Raw genomic sequence first — 19,657 nt, 5'->3', positions numbered from 1 at the left:
GGTTTTTATTTTGGGGTATTGGTTTTGTATGAGTATTATCTTACAATATGAAAATATGTTTTGTAGGATTATACATGTATAACCCAGATCAAATTGCTTACCATCTCCAGAGAGAGAGGGAAACAATTTGGATCTTATAACTTCAGAACACTTATGTGTAAAATTGTTACTACATGTAATTTGTAAAGCAAAATAGCTTTACAAAAAAAAAATCACATTTTCTTGCTTTCAACTGTACTGATATATACTCTGATTTGGATAATTCTTTTGTGTGTGTTTTTTGTTCTCTAGGTTTTTTAAGTACAGATTTCCTTAATTTTTTTCTATTAAAGGTATTCAGTGCTACATGATCATGCCTCTAGATTATTATTTAGTATCTCTATTGTCATTATAATCTCATAGTTTTTTTAAGTTCTTTTTGCTCTGTCAATGAATAATAATCATTAATACCTTGAAAAAATTTTTTTCGCAAGAGCCCTTTCTATTCTACTTCCTTCTTTCTCCCTTCCCCTATAAACACTATTTCTCTAACAATGTTTTGAAATCCTGAGTGATTTATCCAAAACAATGTTCTGATGGTTCTCACATTTTTAAAGTAACCACTTCATTTTTGGATGTTTTAATTACTTATTGTTTTTGCTAAGTGGGATAATTTATTATTGTTGGAAACTCTTTTTTAAAAAACCTTTATCTTTCCTCTTAGAATCAATACTGTGTATAGGTTCCAAAACAGGAGAGTAGAAAGAGCCAGGCAATGGGGGTTAAGTTACTTATCCAGGGCTACATCTCTACAACCCATCAAATCTCTAGGCCTGGCTATCAATTCACTGAGTCACCTAGCTGCCAACTGCTTGGAAATTCTTTTAATGTGTACTTTATGATTTTAGTCACAGCTTCAATGAAACATGGGTTCTGTCTTTTGCCAGTAAATAATTACAGGGAACCAAACTATATAACAAGATTAATGTTCATTCTTTAGCAGGTTAATTTTCTTGAGCCCTTTCTTTAGCAAATATCACTTGGGAAAAAAAAAACTTACCACCAATATCAGAATGTGGTCAGGACGCTACCTCTTTAATGAAAATCTGCAACCTCTCAGTCCACAATGATAGAATCTCCTTATAAAAGAATGTTCCCTTAATTTGTGCCCAGTCTCTTTCTATTCCTCTTTAATTACTGAGTTTTTGGAATTTTTCTGATTTGTTTCTGGGATCCTGTATTGCAGGTCCTTCCAACAAGATATTAGGATATTCTTAGTCCAGTACACATATATGCTTAGCATTGTGAACTAGAAAAGAATTTCTCACTTACCACCCAGGTGTATAGCTCCTTCTCCACTGTCACCACAGCAAAGTGGGTATTGCCTGCACACACTTGCCGGGCACTACATCCACTCTTGATGACATCTAGCTTCTGTGGAGTAGATTTTCCACCTCCCCAAACATAAACCTCACTGGTCCGTGATGTAACCACTGCAATGGGAGTCTCATTTGCAGTACTTGACCTGCACAAAAAACCCACAAAACATGTACTCATATAATAGGAAAGGGTTTAAAAAAAAATCTAAATCAAAATGGAACACTTCTGGTTGAGGTGGCAATTTTCTTCCTCACCAATATATTACAATCCTAATCCTTGATTACAACATACTTATAATTTTAGCATTGCAACTTTCTAACAGCTTGGTCAAGACACCTTAACTTTCATCTGGAATACTTGTACTTTAATGTTATCTACTCATATAGGAGTTTTGGCCAATCCACACCACATTCCTTCTCAGAAATGAATGTCAGAAAGTTAAACAAAAACAAATGGCATTAGACTAAGCACAGACCAAAGTACAGGCAAATTAGGGTAAAGTACCTTTATTAAGGTTCTTTACTAAACATGGTGCATTTACCTTGGTCTTTTTGTTGGCCCATTAAGCAGTGTGACTTTTTCCTCCATTTCCCTGCCAGAAGAAAGATAAAAATAGATCAAATAAGATAATGACATTTATCTTGTGACAACACACTTTATTAGACATTGTTGGATTCCTACTATACCAGAAGATTATAGCTTCAGAGGTGGAAAAGATCTCAGAGGTCATTTACTTGAACTCCATTATACAGATGAAGAAACTGAGTGATTTAAATGACTTGCTTAAATTCACATAGACTACATGGCAGAACCAGGATATGAAACCAAGTCTCTCTGACACTAAAGCCTTGGTTCTTTTTCCATGGAACTGTGTTGCCTCTGTGATTAATCTGAATCTTTTCTTAAATCTAGGTATAGGTATAGCCTGTATGAACATGGTTAAGTAGCTCCATGAAAATAAAATATAAGTGAAATGACATTATGAGGATCAATTAATTTTATAGGAATAATGCAATAAATGATATTGTTGGACAATGAATTGAACAAAATCATATATTTCACAATTTTATGGAAGGGTTGGATCAAAGATATTATTACTTTTTTATATACATTAATAGAAAAATGTATTAACGATATTATTGTCAAACTATGTTGGTCAAGTACCATCACCTTCCTATATCACAATGTTTGACTGACTTTGCTATTGGAGGCACAGCATGGTATAGCAGATAGCAAGCTGAATCTCTAATCACAAAAACCTGGGTTCAAATCCTATCTGAGGCATGTATTAGCTATGTGGCAAATCACTTAACTTCCATGCCTCAAGTTCTTTATAAAAAAAGATTGCTTTTATGTCCTCTAAGATTTCTTCTAGCTCTAAATCTATGACAGTATGAACTTTCCATAGGGTATGCTTCTACGCCATAAAATAATGGCCCTGTCATAATTTGCAATAGTAAATCGAGTGCAAGTTCCTTTTGATTTACATGTGTGAAGTACAGAGCTCTTTCCAATATAGAATCATCAAAACACAACTGGAAAAACATAAGCTAGAAGGTAAAAGACCTGGATTTCCCTCAACTAACCAAAGCAGAAATTCTGGTGGAAAACTAAAAAACTTTAGAAATTAGAAATATCAGGCACAAATCAGAGTATACAAATATAAACAAACATCTTAAACTGAGCTGTAAGGCAAAAGAAAGACTTGTTTGCACATTTACCTCCTGCGCTTACTGAGAAGTGGACAATCCAGAAGCTCATCAGCAGTGGGCCTCTTCTCAGGGTCCTGAGGGGGAAAAAATGCAGAAATGATTCTTTTTCTTTTTTTTTCTTTTACTTTTAAACCCTTACCTTCTGTCCTAGTATTAATTCCAAAGCAGAAGAGTTGTAAGTGCTAGGCAGTTGGGGTTAAGTGACTTGCCCAAGGGCCAGACAGCTAAAAATTGAAGCCACATTCCAATCCATATCCTCCTGACTCCAGCCCGGAGGCTCTATTTACTGGGCCACCTATCTCCCCCTGAGGACTTGCTGACAAGAAAATGCTAGGTTCTGAATTTTGGATATACATAAGAAAGGCTCAACAATATTCAAAGGTCATTTGTTAAATGCTGGCATATTGGTTTGAAAAGATTCAAAACCTCAGGTTCAACTTTTCAGCACCTGCATTTGTATGAAAATGGTACTGTATTATGTTTACTAGCTCTTATTAATAATACCCCAAAAGTAAATGAACAGGTACAAGGAGGTTGTTTGATTTATATATATATATTCTGTAAAAGAAATATTTTTTACTCCCTACTGGGTAGAAAATAGGTAGTAAAATTGTATATTTAAACTGATCCCCACATTCATTAAAAGTTTTTTGGTGGGGAAGGACACAGTATATAAATTATAAATTTTTCTGTGTATAGATATAAACATACAGGACTCAGTATATACCTATAAATACACACACACACAAATATCTCACATATATTTATATATACATATATATATATATATATCTGTGTTTGTGTATAATACACACACACATATCATTCCCTTAGTTGCTTTGCCTCTTGGCCTTGTTTGTGTGGATAAGATGGAAAATGACAAACTGAAATCAAGCCCTACTCACCTGATGAAGACACGAGTGAACCATCTGGATCAACTCTAAAGAATATTGGCTGGAATCAACTTCCATGGCCCGGATCCCTTGCACGATCTTCACACACAGATTAAGAGGATTCTAGGAGTCAATGATGAATGTATCATCTTCTGCACAAAAGAATGATGCTATATAGACTGAGTTTTTCAGTTTTGGTTTTGTCATCTTTTTAAAGAAGTAATGATTATTTTATGCCAATCCATTTCTTTGCTTATTCAATACCCCTTCTGAGCCACTAGAGTGCATTTTCTAAGATCCCTGGTCAGAGTCAGAGTATGGTCTGATCATTATCCTGAATGTTGATAGTTAACCAACATGAAGAGCAAAAATCATGGACCTCAAAAATCACAATTTTGCAACTAACTGAACTACTGAGCCACATAAATGAGAGAGAAAAAAAATCATGATATGGCAAGGAAGAAGAGCCAAACCAAAAATTCTGGAGGTGAGGGATAGAAGTCATAACTCAAGGAATACCATAATTAGAACACAATGAAAAGAAAAAGCAGAACAACCATGTTTCTTTGCTTCCAATTGCAACTTTGTCCTGGAATTAATTGCACTTTGTTGTAGTAAAAAAGGCAATGATTCTGGGTAGATAAATAACAAGACTCAGGATACAAGAAAGATGTTGAATAAGGGAGATAATAAATTACTAAAGAGGAAATGACTCAAAGTGAAATGTTAATTCAGAAAATAAGACAAACACTCGTAAAATGAGCCGTTTTTGTCCAGAAGTAAGCAAAAACTATAACAGCAGGAATTGGAATTAGGGCATTATGGTTACTAGGAGATTATGAAGCATGGCAATATATCATCTGGAACACTAATAGACAAAAAATCATTTTTCCCTCTTTTCCATAAACACTTATGAAAATGACTTGAATTTTTCAGTCTCTGTGGTTTTTAAAGTTTTCATTTAAAATAGGTAGTGAAGCATTAAATGATTTGCCCAGTATCAAGTGAGTTATAAAATCCTGGCCTACCAACTTCAAGTTCCTTATATTGATTATTTATGCTTTCACTGGAGAACTCAAGTCAGGGAAAGATAAAGGATTATAAGGACAAGTAATTCACTGACTATAAAAGCAATACCATTCAAGTTAATGTGTGATTTGGATATTATAATGGAAACCTCAGTGTGTATGAGAGGCAGGATTTCTGAGTTTAGTTTCTGGGTTCAATGAAGGTGTCAAAGAATATGAACAAACAATTCTCAAAAAAAGAAATGCCAACCATTAAAAACTCTCCTTTTGATCACTAATATGAGAAATGAATATTAAGACAACCTTAGTGTTTCACCCCACTCTAGACTGGCAAAAACAGTGTTGGAGGGTCAGTAGGAAGACAAGAAGACAGGCACATATGCACACACATACATTTTTTTTTAAGAAGGCACATATATTATAATATTGGTAGAGCTTGATCCAATCAATTTGAAAAACAATTAGAATTATGCTTTTAAAAGAAGGAAGAGGAGAGAGAGATTGTCCAAAATATTTATTTCCTTTGACCCAGAGATCCTATTGCTAGGCATATGCTCTAAGGAGGTTTAAAGCCAGAAAGGTCCAACATATACTAAAATATAAATAGTGGCAATTTTTATGGTAGGAATCAAAGCAGGAACCCATACTGGGGAATGGCTAAACAAGTGGTGGTACATGAATGCAAAGGATAACTTCTGTAAGAAGCAATGAATATGAAGAATACAGAAAAGCTTGGGAGGACTTACATGATGTATAGTGAAGTAGAAAACAACACTTACAATGAATTTAACAATGTAAATGTAGAACACAATAAAAGCTGAATGTTATAAATGACCAAACTTAGTCTGAGAAAAGATGAGAAAAATATATCTTTCTTCAATAGAGAGGTCAGGACATGGGGATAAAGGAAAGCTATGTTCACAGAATAAACGTATATGTTGTCAGATGTGACTGATATGTTGTTTAGTTTTAATGAACTGATTTTTCTTTTTAAATTTTTGTCATCAGGGAAAACTCACTGAATAGAGAAGGAGAGATGGGTATGTTTGGAAATGAATGTGATTTAAAACCAAAAGAAAACAGTCTAGTTCCTGAAATATGAATATTCTACCATATTAAATTAATTTTTGTAGTTTATACCTGTTTGTAGATGGATGATCTATATGAGGATAGTACTTGTATTGTGTACTACCTATCTCTAAAGAGTTGTTATAAGGAAAATCCTTTGTAAACTATAAAGTACCACATAAAATTAAGTTATAATACCACACATATTAAAATGAACAAATTTAACTAAATTAGAATCTCACAAACATTTTTTTCATGTAAACTAAGTTTTATCACCTTAATATAGTGAAAATAGGCCAACTTACTGTTGCATCAAAGGTCCTCTTCAGTGTGAGCAGTTCAAAAATAACACAACCTACTGCCCAGATATCAGACTTGAAGTTGTACTTCACCCCCTGGCAGAGTTCTGGAGACATGTAGTATGGGGTTCCTACAAGCTGAACAACAACAAAAAATAATTTTTAAAAATCACCTTTTAATTAATCCAGTCTCCTAAGGTTCCTATCTCTAACATCTCAATGTTAAACTTGAGTTTCTAGATGGTTTTAGAGGCCTCAAATGAAATATCAGATGCAGCATTTAGTTATATGATGCATGTATGACTCCTCTAAGGAAATATTATTAGTCTCTTCAGTTCAAACTTACTGAGTGCCTATTAAATAAGAAACACCTGCGAAGAGAAAGTAGAGAAGCCATTTGAGATGCTCAAGTGCCCTAGGATTTCCATCAAACAATAGCCATTAACATTTAAGACACATTTCAAGCTTTATAAACACAAATATCTTTGCTAAAAGTTCCCCCAAAGGGGAAAAAAAAAAGCTAAAGGTAAGGTGAATAAAATGATGTGGTGGAGTTAATGGTTTCACTAAAATGCATCGCTCTCAAAGCAACATTTGTCCTGTCTCAATTTTTTATTTGCTTCAATAATACAGCTTCCTGAATTTGCTCTCATTTTAAGAAGAATTTCCAACTACTGGAATGGTTTTTGAACCATGTTCTAAATACATCAATATGGAGTCTTTTGTATCCTAAAAGAAGAGATTACAAATTCTCCAACAGACACTTGCTTTTACTAAGTTTGATAGTCATCATTTTGTTCAGTTATTCAGTTTAACTCAATAAACCAAATACCTACTATGAGCACAACACTATGGTGCTAGAAGAGATCCAAAGATTCAGTTTCTGCTATTATGGAACACATAGAAGTGATATGAAACACAAATAACTAAAATGTGGTAAATACACAAGAGATATACAAAGTTCCAGGTAAAAGCCAAGGAAAGATAATTTTCCAACTTGCTAGGACCAGAAAAATCAGGGAAAGTTTCAGAGAAGGGGCAATTCTTAGTTAGGTCTTGAAGGATGGGTAGAATTTAAACAGTTAGAAAGAAGGGAGAATATAAATAAAGGCAGGAAGCCAGATGAAATTTTTTAGAAGAAAAGGGTTAAGTTTTGTTTCTATGTAACTTTTTTTTCTTGAATTTTAACTGACCAAATGAAAGTAATTGTAAATTAAGGCTCCAATAATGTCCTTGACTCTCTCCCCACTGGCTGGTTATCAACATCCATAACAGTTTGAATTCTTAAAATAGTGATTCACCACCCTGAATGTTTCTGATAATTTCTGGGGATGCCTAGAAATTGTTTTAAAACAATATTTTAATTTAATAATGTTTAAATTGTTTAAATAGGCTATAAAAGTAAACAACCAATAGAGTTTTATGACTCTTATATGAATATTCCAAACAAATCCTAAAGGATAGGAATCACTACTCTTTTTTTTGGACCTTTACCTTCCATCTTAGAACCAATAATTGGAATTAAATGACTTGCCTATAGTCACACAGCTAGGAAGTGTCTGAGACCACATTTGAACCCAGGATACCTCCTGTCTTCATGCCTCTCTATCTACTGAGTCACCTAGCTACCCCCACTCCTTTTTTACAGATGTTCCTTTGAAATCAAGATTTAATGGGGAACCTGTAGCTTAGTCTATATATGATATTTCTGAACAGACTGTTTTCTAAATATTAATTTTCATTTGTGGTTTATGGTTTGTCCCTGAGCCAGGAGCTATGAAATAAAAAGCACAGATATTGTGAATACCTCGCTCCATAGCATTAGTTAAGATACATATAAACAAAGTGCCAGCTACTAAAGATCCTGGGACGGCAAAGGTATTAATATTTTTCCCCCAAAAGTAAAATATTTTGTTCAGAAGAGTCTATAACTAGTGTTGCGGGAGAATTTGAAAATAGGGCTGTGTATAGACAAAGATTTCCAAAAGCAGAAACATAAAAAAATTCTAAGTACAAGAAAAATGCTTCCTGAAAACTTACCTGTGAATGAATAATTTCTAAATACTGGCTTTAGGACTATGAGACATGTATAGTGTTGTGGAAAGAGCACTGCATGGACTCCACAGGCAAAGGATTTGAGTTCAAAGATCACCTCTGACATTGATTAATTTTATGACTTTTGGCAAGCCACTTAAACTTTGTAGACTTCAGTTTTCACATCTGTAAAACAAGGGGCTGCCCCAGTGACCTTTTAGGTAATTTCTAATTCTATATCTAGGATTCTAAGAACTAAATGGCATGGACAGAGGATGCAACATTTCTATAACCCACAGTAGGAAAAATAAAAAGTGGAAAATCACTAACTTAAGACAATGGCAATATATACTTACAGTTTCAGCCATGGAGTATTCAGAATTAAGTTTCTTTGCCAGCCCATAATCTCCAAGTTTTATTAGGTTTGCCTTAGTTAGGAAAATATTTAAAGTTTTTATATCTCTGAAAAAGAGATAGTACATATTCAATCCCAGTATTAGATTCTTTTTTGATCTAATTTCCTCAGGGTTCAAAGTATCCTAGCAATGCTATTATTGCGGCGTGAGCACTATCATATTACTACCTAGATCTTTGTATAAGATCCTAGTCAAGTTTCAGTGCAATGACTATCAATCTAACATATTCTATTTTGATATCCAAAAGAGGAAAAAAATAACTTGAATACCTAAACTCTCCAAAGAATTGGAATTTTTCCCACAGCAAATGAAGGCCGAGTGGAAGGGTGGGAGAGAAAGGTGATAAAAACCATGTTCTAAGGCCACTTTGGTCTCTTGCAGGCTAAATTGCCTTTGTCAAACACAACTTTCTGGCAAACAGCCGCTGCAGATCAAGAGAAGTGAAAGTCATTTTACTATCTTATCCTTGTTTAGTTTCAGGGTCTCTAGCATACCAAGATGAAAGAGACTATAAATCCCAGTAAGCAACATGACCAACTATGTTACTTCAATGATTTTACAGCTACATTTCTCAATGGTTTTTTATATGATCAGCTTAAAGTAAGTTCTATTTGGTTCATGCTGTGATTTCTTCTGCTGAAGGCTGTGTATAATTCATAGTAATAAAGCTAATTAGATTCAGAAAAAAAGTAGAATGCAACAACCAACACTGAACAAGTATCAATAAGAAGCATTGTTATAATTCATCTTCACCGATTAATGACTTGCTCAATAAAAGTCTGTAGATTGGACATAGTCTCAAGATGGTCTTATTCCTTGATTACGAAAATATGACAATATAGTCATAACAGGAAAAATAAGAATGTTTTAATTAAATAAAAGAAATTTAAGCAGAAGAAGACAGGGCTTGCTAAACATCTAAATGGCTCTGAGAATAGAACTCAGTTTTCATTTTAATTCATCTAATACAACTTCCTATGCAAGTATAGGGTGTGTTCATGAATTTATTTAAATCTAAAGTTTATAGTTTTCACTACCAAATGAACATTAACCATCTTTAGTAGTGCTTAGCTTATTAGGAAGATGTGTCTATAGCACAAATATGGTTTAGTCTCAGGAACTAAAGATGACACCTACCATCATTTGTCTTTTCAGCTCTAAATTTTATTCTATAGAAAAAGATGTTACTATTTTACCAAGAAAGCAAAAAACGCTCATGTGAGATACCCTCCATTCTAGCCTACCCTGACCGTGGGTTCCTAGTCCATTGAACTTCTCCCCCTCATTACCTATGGAGTATCCCAGCTCTGTGGATGCAGCTCACTGCTGATACAATCTGAAATAGGTACCAGACCACCATCTACAAGGAGAAAAAATATATTTAGTATTGAAACAACTCAATTCACTAAGAGGAAAACACAAAAGATGCAGCCAAAGTTGGATTTCAAATGAAAGTAAATGTCCTTCTTGTTGGCTGAATAATGCAGAATAGAACAGCAGACATGGAAGACAAAAGCAGATCATCATCATAAAATAGCTTTAATGCAGTTTCAAACTGTGATCAGTGACACAGACTTTTGTGAACTTTTGGAACAATACATGCTGGCAAGAAACCTAAGCAGGTTCTAAGGAGAGTTCTTGATAACAAAGCAATCAGTAAGCAGGAATGCAGCCTGGGAGAACTCATAAGGCATCATTTTGTAGGAGTAAAAACTTTAAAAGCAGCTAAAAACAGCCCTCATCTTCACACAAGACTGTATTCTTGAATGTCCCAAACCTACAAAGGCTTTGACAGAAGACTGAGGAGCAGGTGAAAGGAGAGCAAACATAAGCAAAGAAGCCCAGTAGTTAGAATAATTAAAGAACAATTCTAGCCCCTTCCATATTAATCTGAAATACCTCTTCCTCAAACAATTTGTCCTTCTGACGCAGGATTTTATCATATAGGTTTCCTCCTAAAATTAAACAATGGAGAAGAAAAAAACATTTAGAGAAAAGCTCTGCTTAATTAACAGAGACTGGTGTTTGGCTCCTTTATCTTTTGATGCTTTAACCACCCACGTAGGAAAGGCAGAGTTCCCAAGCTTCTTCAGACAAAAGACCATCTGCTGGCTTTTCACTTTTTAAATAACTTATCAAATTTTTCTTTCAGGTAGCATTTTCCAAACTAGAGAAAACTCTGAATCTGAAAACCTATAGAAAGAACCCATAAATACTGCTTAGGAGAAACTGAGGAATACCCTAAAATAAAGTGGGAGAATCAAGAATATTTTATTCAAAATAAAGGGAATTAAGCCTATTACTAAGCTGGAAAAATATATTGCATACATATAACTTCACATTTAACATTCTAGGAAGAAAATATTAACATTCTCATGAAATCACTATGCACCTTGCATAAAGCACTAAGGTTCCACAGAACATAGTTGCCCCAAAGAAGGGCTCCTTACCTCAATGTCAGGTAGATTAATTGCCCCCAAAGCAAATACAGTATTTTTAGAAAAGATGACAGAAGACAAAAAAAACCCTCAAATGAAAATACTGGGTATAGGAGTAGCTAGGTATCTCAGTGGATAGAGTGCCAGGCCTGAAGTCAGGAGGATCTGAGTTCTAATCTCCCCTGTGTGACCCTGGGAAAATCACAACCTCAATTGCCTAGCCCTTGCCCATCTGTCTTAAGAGTTGTTATTAAGACAGGAAGTAAGGGTTAAAGTAAGGGTTAAAAAAAAATGAAAATACTGGGTATGTGTTAAATAAAACCCAGGTCACACTGATCCTAAGAGAGGGAAAGGATTTTAGAGATCTTTTAGATCAGGCCTTGATATGATTAATTCTGCTCCCTGGCTTCCTCTGATGAGATGCTTTGGCATACTTAGGTCCCTTTACTAGACAAGGATGTTTGTTTTTTTTCTTACTAAGTAAAAAAATGTAAAGTCTAACCTCAAGCTATCTCCAACCATTAATTTCTAGCTAAGCTAACTTCTTCCCATTTATTAAGTGATTTTGATCACCTCTCTCCTACATATTTCCCTATAGTGACTGTCTTATTTTCTACTTGCATTTCTAAATCATATTTCAAGGTTAGTTAAACTTTGAACCTTTAATTCCCTGAAATTTAGCAAGTACAAGTTCCATTAACTCTATCATTTGCTTTCATTTATCCTAATTGAAGGTGAAGAAATTACCTTTTTGCAGTTTCCATTAATTCAGAAAATCACAATACAACTTTCAGGATTTAGGGCTGATTAGGATGGAGAATAAGTCAGATATGCAAGAAATCAAATTATCTGAAAAGATGTCCTAAGACTTTTCTCCAATGAGGGTAAAGATAGAAGATGCATACACCTATTAATATCTACTTTGCATAAAGCACTCTATTAGGTCCTGGGGAGATACAAAACTCAAGTTAAGAGATGTATTCAAAGAACTTACAAACTAAGAATAATTTAGCTCCCCTATCTCCCCAGCAAATGAGTGCTTCCAAACTGAGGATTTCTTCACAGTTGCCACATAAAGGCATTATCACTGATCATGAATTATGTAGCTAAGGCAACAATGAAACAACTTGAAAGTGAAAATGAATACATAAGCTAAATGTACAAAATCATACTATTACAAAGTTAGAGGAGGCTGGAAGGTGAGTACTGACATACTCATAGCTAGGGGATGAGTTTATAAGAGCTGTGATAGAATATTATAAAAGACAAAATAGACTACTTTGATAACAAAAATATAAAGCATTTGTACAAATAAGTACAACTAAAAGAAGGAAAGTCATGGATTAGAGAATAAAAACCCTTACATAAAACATCTTGAATAAAAGTCTTATATTCAATTGTACAAATCTCTGAGGTTAAGAACCGAGTTTTAGAGCAGCAGGGAGGCTCAGCAGATAGGCTTGGAGATCAGAAATCCTGGGTTCAAATTTGACCTCAGACACTTCCTAGCTGTGTGACCCTAGGCAAGTCACTTGACCCCAACTACCTAGCCTTTGCTACCCCTTTGCCTTGGAAATGATTTTTAGTATTAATTTTAAGAAAGAAGGTAAGAGTTTAGGGAAAAAAGACTGAGTCTAAATATGGAAAATGTCTAAGATTATAAAGTTTTGAAAATAAAATACCAACTACCATATAAAAAAGTGCTAAAAATCAGCAATCAGAAAAACTCAAATTAATACAACTCTGAGATATCACCTTAGTCATTAAATTGGAAAAAGATGGCTAATGAGATGGAAAAATTTAGTGTTGAAGGAGCAATGAAAAAACCAACACCATAATTCATTGCTGGTAAAGCTAGTGAACTGATTCAACCATTTTGAAAAACAATTTGGAATTATGCAAGAAGTTACAAAACTGTCCATACTCTTTAACTCAGTAATTGTACTAGGATTTCTATACTAATTCAGTAAAAATATATTGAGTAACTATTATATTCAAGGCTCCAAGATAACAAAAGACCTGACCAAAAGAGTCCCTTGCTACTGAAAAATGTCCATTCTTCTCTAGGAATAATGATATGTAAGCAAATAAGTAGTATATAAATTATTACAAGGAAATATGAGAAAAGCAAGATGATTGGGTAGATCAGAAAGGGCTTCAACTTAGGAGGTAGTACATGAGCTAAGCATTGAAGAAAGACAATAATTCTGAAAAGTGGAGGTGCATTCTGGGCTTGGGAAATGGCTTGCATAAACGAATGGAGGCAAGAGGCAGTATCAAGTTCGGAGAACAAATGATAGCATAGTTTGACTGGATTGTAGAGTTTCTGAAGGAGAACAATAAAAAATAAGGTAGGAAAAGTAAGAAGGGCCTTCTAGATTATGGAGGGGCCTAAATGTCAGTTTGTAATTTATCCTATAGACCAGCGGTTCTCAACCTCTCAATTTGTAGCAATAAGAATACATAATGCATGTCAGGTATTTATATTCCAAATCATAACTGTAACAAAATTACAGTTTGAAGTAGCCACCAAAATAATTTTTTGGTTTGGGGTCACTGCAACATGAGGAGCTGTATTTCGGGGTCATGACATTAAAAAGGTTGAGAACCACTGCTATAGACAATAAGGAATTACTGAAGAGTTGGGAAGTAACATAGCTGGTTCCATGAGTCAGGGATCTAGGACCTTATTTTATTTCATTTATTTTAAGCCCTTACCTCCTATCTTAGACTCAATACTGTGTACTGGTTCCAAAGCAGAAAAGCAGTAAGGGTTAGGCAATGGGGATTAAATAACTTGCCCAGGGTCACACAGCTAGGAAGTGTCTGAGGCCAGATTTGAACCTAGGACCTACCATCTGTAAAGTCTGGCTCTCAATCCACTGAGCCATCCTGCTCATCCCACCCACCATGACCTTATTTTAGTGGTGATGTGGACAGTGGACTGGAAAATGGAGAAATTATAATCAGAAAGACTAATTAGGAGACTATTATAGTGAGAGGTGATAAGTATATGAATGGATACTAATAGCTAATCACTAATATTTATACAGCACTTACTATGTGCCTAGCACTATGCTAATATTATCTCATTGGCTCCTCAAGATGACCTTGGGAATGGGACAGCTAGGGGGCTCAGTGGATAGAGACTCATATCTGGAGATAAGAGGTCCTCGGTTCAAATGTTACTTAACTTCAATTGCCTAACACTTACCATTCTTTGGCTTAGGAACAGATACTTGGTATCAATTCTAAGATAAGAAGGTCATGGTTTAAAAAAAACACACACACACAAAAAGATAACTTTGAGGGGTGGGTGCTGTTATAATATACATTTGCCAGATGAGGAAACGGAGACAATCAGAGGTTAAGTGACTTTCCCAAGGTCATATAGCTAGTAAGTGTCAGGCTGAATTTGAACTCAGATTTTCCTGTGTTTCCTCTAGACTTAGCACTTTAACCATTGTACCATCTAGCTACCTTGTTTAAGGTCACAGCTATCTGAGTAGAGAGAGGGAAAATGAAACACTTTGGAGTAATTTTGGAGAAAAAGTAGATTGGGAATAGAGTGGCATGGGAGGTTGATCATGCTAGGTTTGAGGTATCTATAGAATATTCAGAAGGAGATAATCAGCAGGTGCTGATCTACCTGCACAAGAATATTAATAGCATCATTTTTTGTAACAACAAAAGTAAATAAAAGAATAAGAATGCAACAAATGTCTATCAATGCAACAGGATATAAATGGGTCATGAGAGTGAAAAAATGAAGAATTCAAATATAGGAAAGATTTGTAATGCAGAGTGAACACAAATAATCTAAATAACAACAAATACAATTACTACAACTTTCTATATAATGTGTTGAAACAAAAGTTGCTAAAAATTTCTAAGAACTATGCTTCAGAAACAAAGTTATGACACTGTGGAAGAAATTAATAATCATAGAAACAATTAAAAGTCCCATTTATTTTGTATCATTTCAAAACTTTCCAGGGACCAGAAGACTTCTCTTAAATACTAAAGAGACATTTAAACTTCATATTACAGATGACAGTTCTTTTGTGAGATTAATAAAAGTATCTCAGAGGAAGTGTCACTAGGATCTGTGCTTACCATTACAATACTCTAGCTCAATCAGCAAAGTGTTGTTGTCCATGAAGTGATTGTAGTAGGCAATAATGTTGTCATGTTGCAGCAGAGCCAGAATAACAATTTCGTTCAAGGCATCACGACGTTCTTTCTCAGACAGTCGAGTCAAATCAACTTCCTTCCACACAACCAATGAGTCATCCTACAACATAGTAACATAAGTATGGTGCTTTCTTTCTTTCTTGGAAATCAATGAATCTAAACCTGGGTCCACAAGCTTAAGAAAGGCCAAATGGATAAACACTTGCTCTTTTTTTTCCCCCTTTAAAAGAAACAAACCAAACTTTAGGCAGAGGCTATATGTAATCATCTGCATTAGTAATCTCTGGGTAGGGAAAGTATTAAGCAAAAAACTGTTTGGTATGGCAGCTGATTTATGTAATGCAAATTCTAGGTCTGGAACAAAATAGAAACTAGACTAGGATAGAATGCAAAGATCAACAGTGATACTATAATGAGAAAAGTGGAGGAAGAAGATGTAATAAAGAGGCAGGAGGTAACAAGTGTATGTATATATATAAATACACACACACACACAAAAGTATGCAAAATACTTTACATATGCTAAGAGCATTGAACTACTCTAATTCTAAATTCTTAACGACATGAAAATGTTGGATTAGTTCACAAGTGTTAGAAAATTTAAACTAGTGGCTCAGCCATTCTCTATAGTTTGTAGCTTTAGTAAGTACTCAAGGTACTTACTTTACCTTTTCCTATTCTACAACTGTCTCCTACCATTTATCTTCACAAATCCTCTAATCCAGCTAATGTAAACCCACCTGCTACTCCAGAATTAGCTCCCTGCTATTCCCTTTATTATTCCCCCTGCCCACAAATTGCTCTGACTCTTTTTAAGTTAAAAATTAATCTCTTCTAGAAACTTTTAGAGTTAAGAAAGGACTCTAATTTGATAGAGTTCCTTCATTTTAGAGATAAGGAAATTGAGGAACACAGAGATGAGCCATCTAAAAGATGGCATATATTACCTGCCTTATGGGACTGTTCTGAGGAAAAGGCTTTTCAAACCTTAAAGCAGAAGTGTCAAATTCATAGGCTACAAAAGCAGCAGCAGGCCTGAAACAGATTAAAATGTAATTGGGAAATGTTTAACAAATAAAAATACAATACGACATAGATGTTAACCTGTGCTTTTCTAAGTCAATACATGGCCCACAGGGATTTGTTTTCAAGTATGACACCACTGCCTTAAAGCAACATATAAATGTGAGTTAGAGATAAGAATTGAACCTATCATTTCAATCATATGGGAAACTAATATTCTATGATAGTTGCTTTAGAGCACTGGTGTCAAACCCAGAGAAAAATGTATCCTTGAACAAGCACATTGACTTAGAAAACCACAAATTAACATTCTGTTGAAATGAATACAATTTTTAAACCCTTACCTCTGTCTTAGAATCAAAACTGTTCCAAGGCAAAAGAGCGGTAAGGTTAAGGTAGGAAGTGTTTGAGGCCAGATTTAAAATGAATTTTTACTTTTTTAAAAAAACATTTCCTAATTTTATTTTAATTTGGTTCTGGCAGTTTTGACAACTGCATGAACATAATTTGATTCCTCTGGCTTAGAATATCAAAAGTTTAAGTAACTTGCCCAGGATCACATAGCCCATAGGTTTTAAAGGCAGAATTTGAACCTGAATCTGACTGGTTCTTAGGTAAGTTCTCTGATCTTGGTCAGACAACACTTATCATTTCCCACCAAGCATACAGTGAGAGTAAATTTAAAAAAATTGGGGAAAATAGTATCTTGTAAATGCAAAATATATGCTTTTTTACCTTTTCAAAACATCCCTGCAATCTTCTCACAAATGATACTTTATGAATACAGAATATTTATAGGCCTCTTACAAAAGTTGTGAGGGGGAGATCTTTCTAAACAATTATCTAACACATTCCTTCTTTCCTCACTACTCTTTTTAATGATACTCTGAAGGTTGTTTATTCATCCTCAGATAAAGAAATTGGACCTAAACTATTCCAGCTGACTCTAAATTCTACCAATTCATACCAGGCTTTAAGTTCAAAATAGAGAAATATGGAATATATACTTCCAGAATTATATTTAGATGATTGGTAAATGTTTTTTAAGTGTTCAGAATTTGGACTTTTTTTCATCTGTAATATTTGGCTTTAAGGGTACAACCAAAAGTCTCTAGCATATTTCAGCTCTCAAGTTACCAATATAAGGTATGGGCTTCTTATGATAAATACTACTGAAGAAACTAACCAATGAATCCTTTAGTGTCTGGAACTTCCCAATGACCTTCAAGAACAAGTCCTAGGTGTGTGGGTATATTAGAATTTGGAAACAATAACTGCATGGAGTTTTTCTTTTTTTTTTTTTAGTATCAGAAAGAGACTGCTCTGGAAGAAAGGCATAAGACTAGGAAGAATACAGAGTAGTGGCCATTTTGTAAATATACTACCAGAAAGCTCTTTAGAGACTTAGATAATAAAATAGTATAAAGGAAAAATTATTGAGAAGGAAAGACAGCAGGCACTCAGAACAATGCTCTAGATCAAACTTTATCAAAATGGCAGTTAACTGATGACACTAGTATCCCAGTGAAGGTGATGTTAAAGTCCTATAGAAAAAACACCAGGGACCATGCCCAGTGGTAGTATTACAAATATTAACTAATGCTGAGCTCTAGTCTGGAGACGATGATGCTAGAGATTTGGGAGAGGATACCAGGTGGGTAAGAATGCTAATAAAGAGATGAGGAAAAGATAACAGAAAAGGGGGAAAGAAAGGGTTTGAAAGCGGAAAGGAAGAAAGGGGAAAGGGAAAGAGTTGGGAAATTTCTCTTTTCTTTTTTTCTTCTGTATAAAGGACCGGAAATAATCGAGCAAAGCTCCTTAATTTCACAAATGTGGAAACTGAAGAACAGGAAGATTAAGAGCTTCCTTTTCTACAGCTATAGGATGGGGAAAGGGAAAAAGGAGACCTAAAGGGGGAAAGGAGAAAAGCAGAGGGGAAAGAATTAGAGTAAAGGGAAGGGTTCCATTAAATTTTCTTTTTTTAGATTTGAGAAAGAACTCGAGATTATTTAGTAGTGCGCCTTCAATTTACAGATGGGGAAACTGAGGAACACTGAGATTAAAATGCCTCTGATTCTACATCTCTAAGATGGGGAAAGAGAAAAGGAAGTAGAAAAGGGTACAGGAAAGAGCAAAGAACGGGAAAGAGAAGAGGATGAAGGGCAACACCAAGGGGCAGGCGGGTCGGGGGACTCCGGCTACGCTCTACCTCGGTGCGGCGGTACAGCGTGGCCTCCCCGAAGGCGCCCCGGCCCAGGACGCGAATGGGGATGTAATGCAACTCCTCCTGTTCCACTGGGAAGCCGCCACCGGAACGGGCGACCGAGCCGGAACCGGGGCCGGACACTGAACTGCCAGAGCCGCCGCCGCCGCCGCCGGACTCGCTCCCGAAGTCAGAGTTGATGGAGTCGCAGTGTCGCTCGTATTCTCCCAGCACCGACATGGCGGAGGCAGCTTCGCTGGGACAGGCCGGGCCAGAAAGGAAAGTGGAGGAAGATCTTGAGAGGGGAAGTGCGGGGTGGGAGAAAGCCCCGGCAAAGGTTAAACACTGCTGAGAGGCGGCGGCTGCGTTTTAGCGACTGCCCCGCAACCCCGCCAGCTTCGAAGATGTGCTAGGTTCCATGTTGGCCCTTTAGGTGCCCGACCCGGAAGTACTCGCATCCTCTTCCGGTCTGTTTAATTTCTCGCTCGGCCTCCCCACCCCCCAATTCCTGTTTTAGTAGTAGTCCTTCCCAACTGGAGAAGGAAAGTGTTGCTCCACACCTGCGTTGGTGGGGATGGGGAAGGGAAGTGCAGGCTCATAAAGGCACCTCGGGGGTTAGGAGAACGAGTTGATCGAGAGGACGGAGCGCTGGGGACTTTGGGACAAGGAAAGAAGGGATGGGGGAGGGATCGCAGCTGTTGTTGGGATGCAAGGGACCTTTGGAGGTCACCTCAGCCCAAACCACCACGTCTGCAACGCCTGCTCCTCCGGGACCCCAGGCACAGGATGGGGAGCTCAGCTTCACCAAGGAACCTGCAGCCTTGTCAGACAATTCTTATTGTTAGCAATAATATTATTGTTAGCAACAATTACGTAGTTAGCACCATTTATATTGTTATATTGTTAGCAATAACATTATCGTTGGCAACAATTATATTGTTAGAAACATTATTAGGAGCTTCTTTCCATTTGGAAACTAACATTTGATCT

General features: G+C 35.8%; 1 protein-coding gene across 4 annotated transcripts in view; it reads right to left on the bottom strand.

Moving 5' to 3' along the window:
* Positions 1 to 19,128, bottom strand: part of NEK9 (NIMA related kinase 9) — a 40,771-nt gene extending 21,643 nt beyond the window's left edge. For 2 of the 4 annotated variants that reach the window (XM_056810675.1, XM_056810676.1), the window contains exons 1-10: positions 16,389 to 16,494; positions 15,364 to 15,541; positions 10,709 to 10,764; positions 10,099 to 10,169; positions 8,750 to 8,855; positions 6,366 to 6,497; positions 3,977 to 4,087; positions 3,081 to 3,145; positions 1,901 to 1,951; positions 1,312 to 1,504 (exon numbers count right to left, since the gene is read on the bottom strand). In XM_056810675.1, the coding sequence (XP_056666653.1) occupies positions 1,312 to 1,504; positions 1,901 to 1,951; positions 3,081 to 3,145; positions 3,977 to 4,087; positions 6,366 to 6,497; positions 8,750 to 8,855; positions 10,099 to 10,169; positions 10,709 to 10,764; positions 15,364 to 15,406 (828 nt within the window). In that variant the 5' untranslated portion in view covers positions 15,407 to 15,541; positions 16,389 to 16,494. Of the gene's footprint in view, positions 1 to 1,311; positions 1,505 to 1,900; positions 1,952 to 3,080; positions 3,146 to 3,976; positions 4,088 to 6,365; positions 6,498 to 8,749; positions 8,856 to 10,098; positions 10,170 to 10,708; positions 10,765 to 15,363; positions 15,542 to 16,388; positions 16,495 to 18,673 lie in introns of those variants that run through there. The other 2 variants (XM_007472800.3, XM_001367733.4) reach the window with 2 other exon arrangements.
* Positions 19,129 to 19,657: the final 529 nt, after the last annotated feature.

This window comes from Monodelphis domestica, chromosome 1, assembly GCF_027887165.1.
Source record: "Monodelphis domestica isolate mMonDom1 chromosome 1, mMonDom1.pri, whole genome shotgun sequence".
Taxonomy (NCBI): Eukaryota; Metazoa; Chordata; class Mammalia; order Didelphimorphia; family Didelphidae; genus Monodelphis; species Monodelphis domestica.
This window is presented reverse-complemented; position numbering and strand designations above follow the sequence as displayed.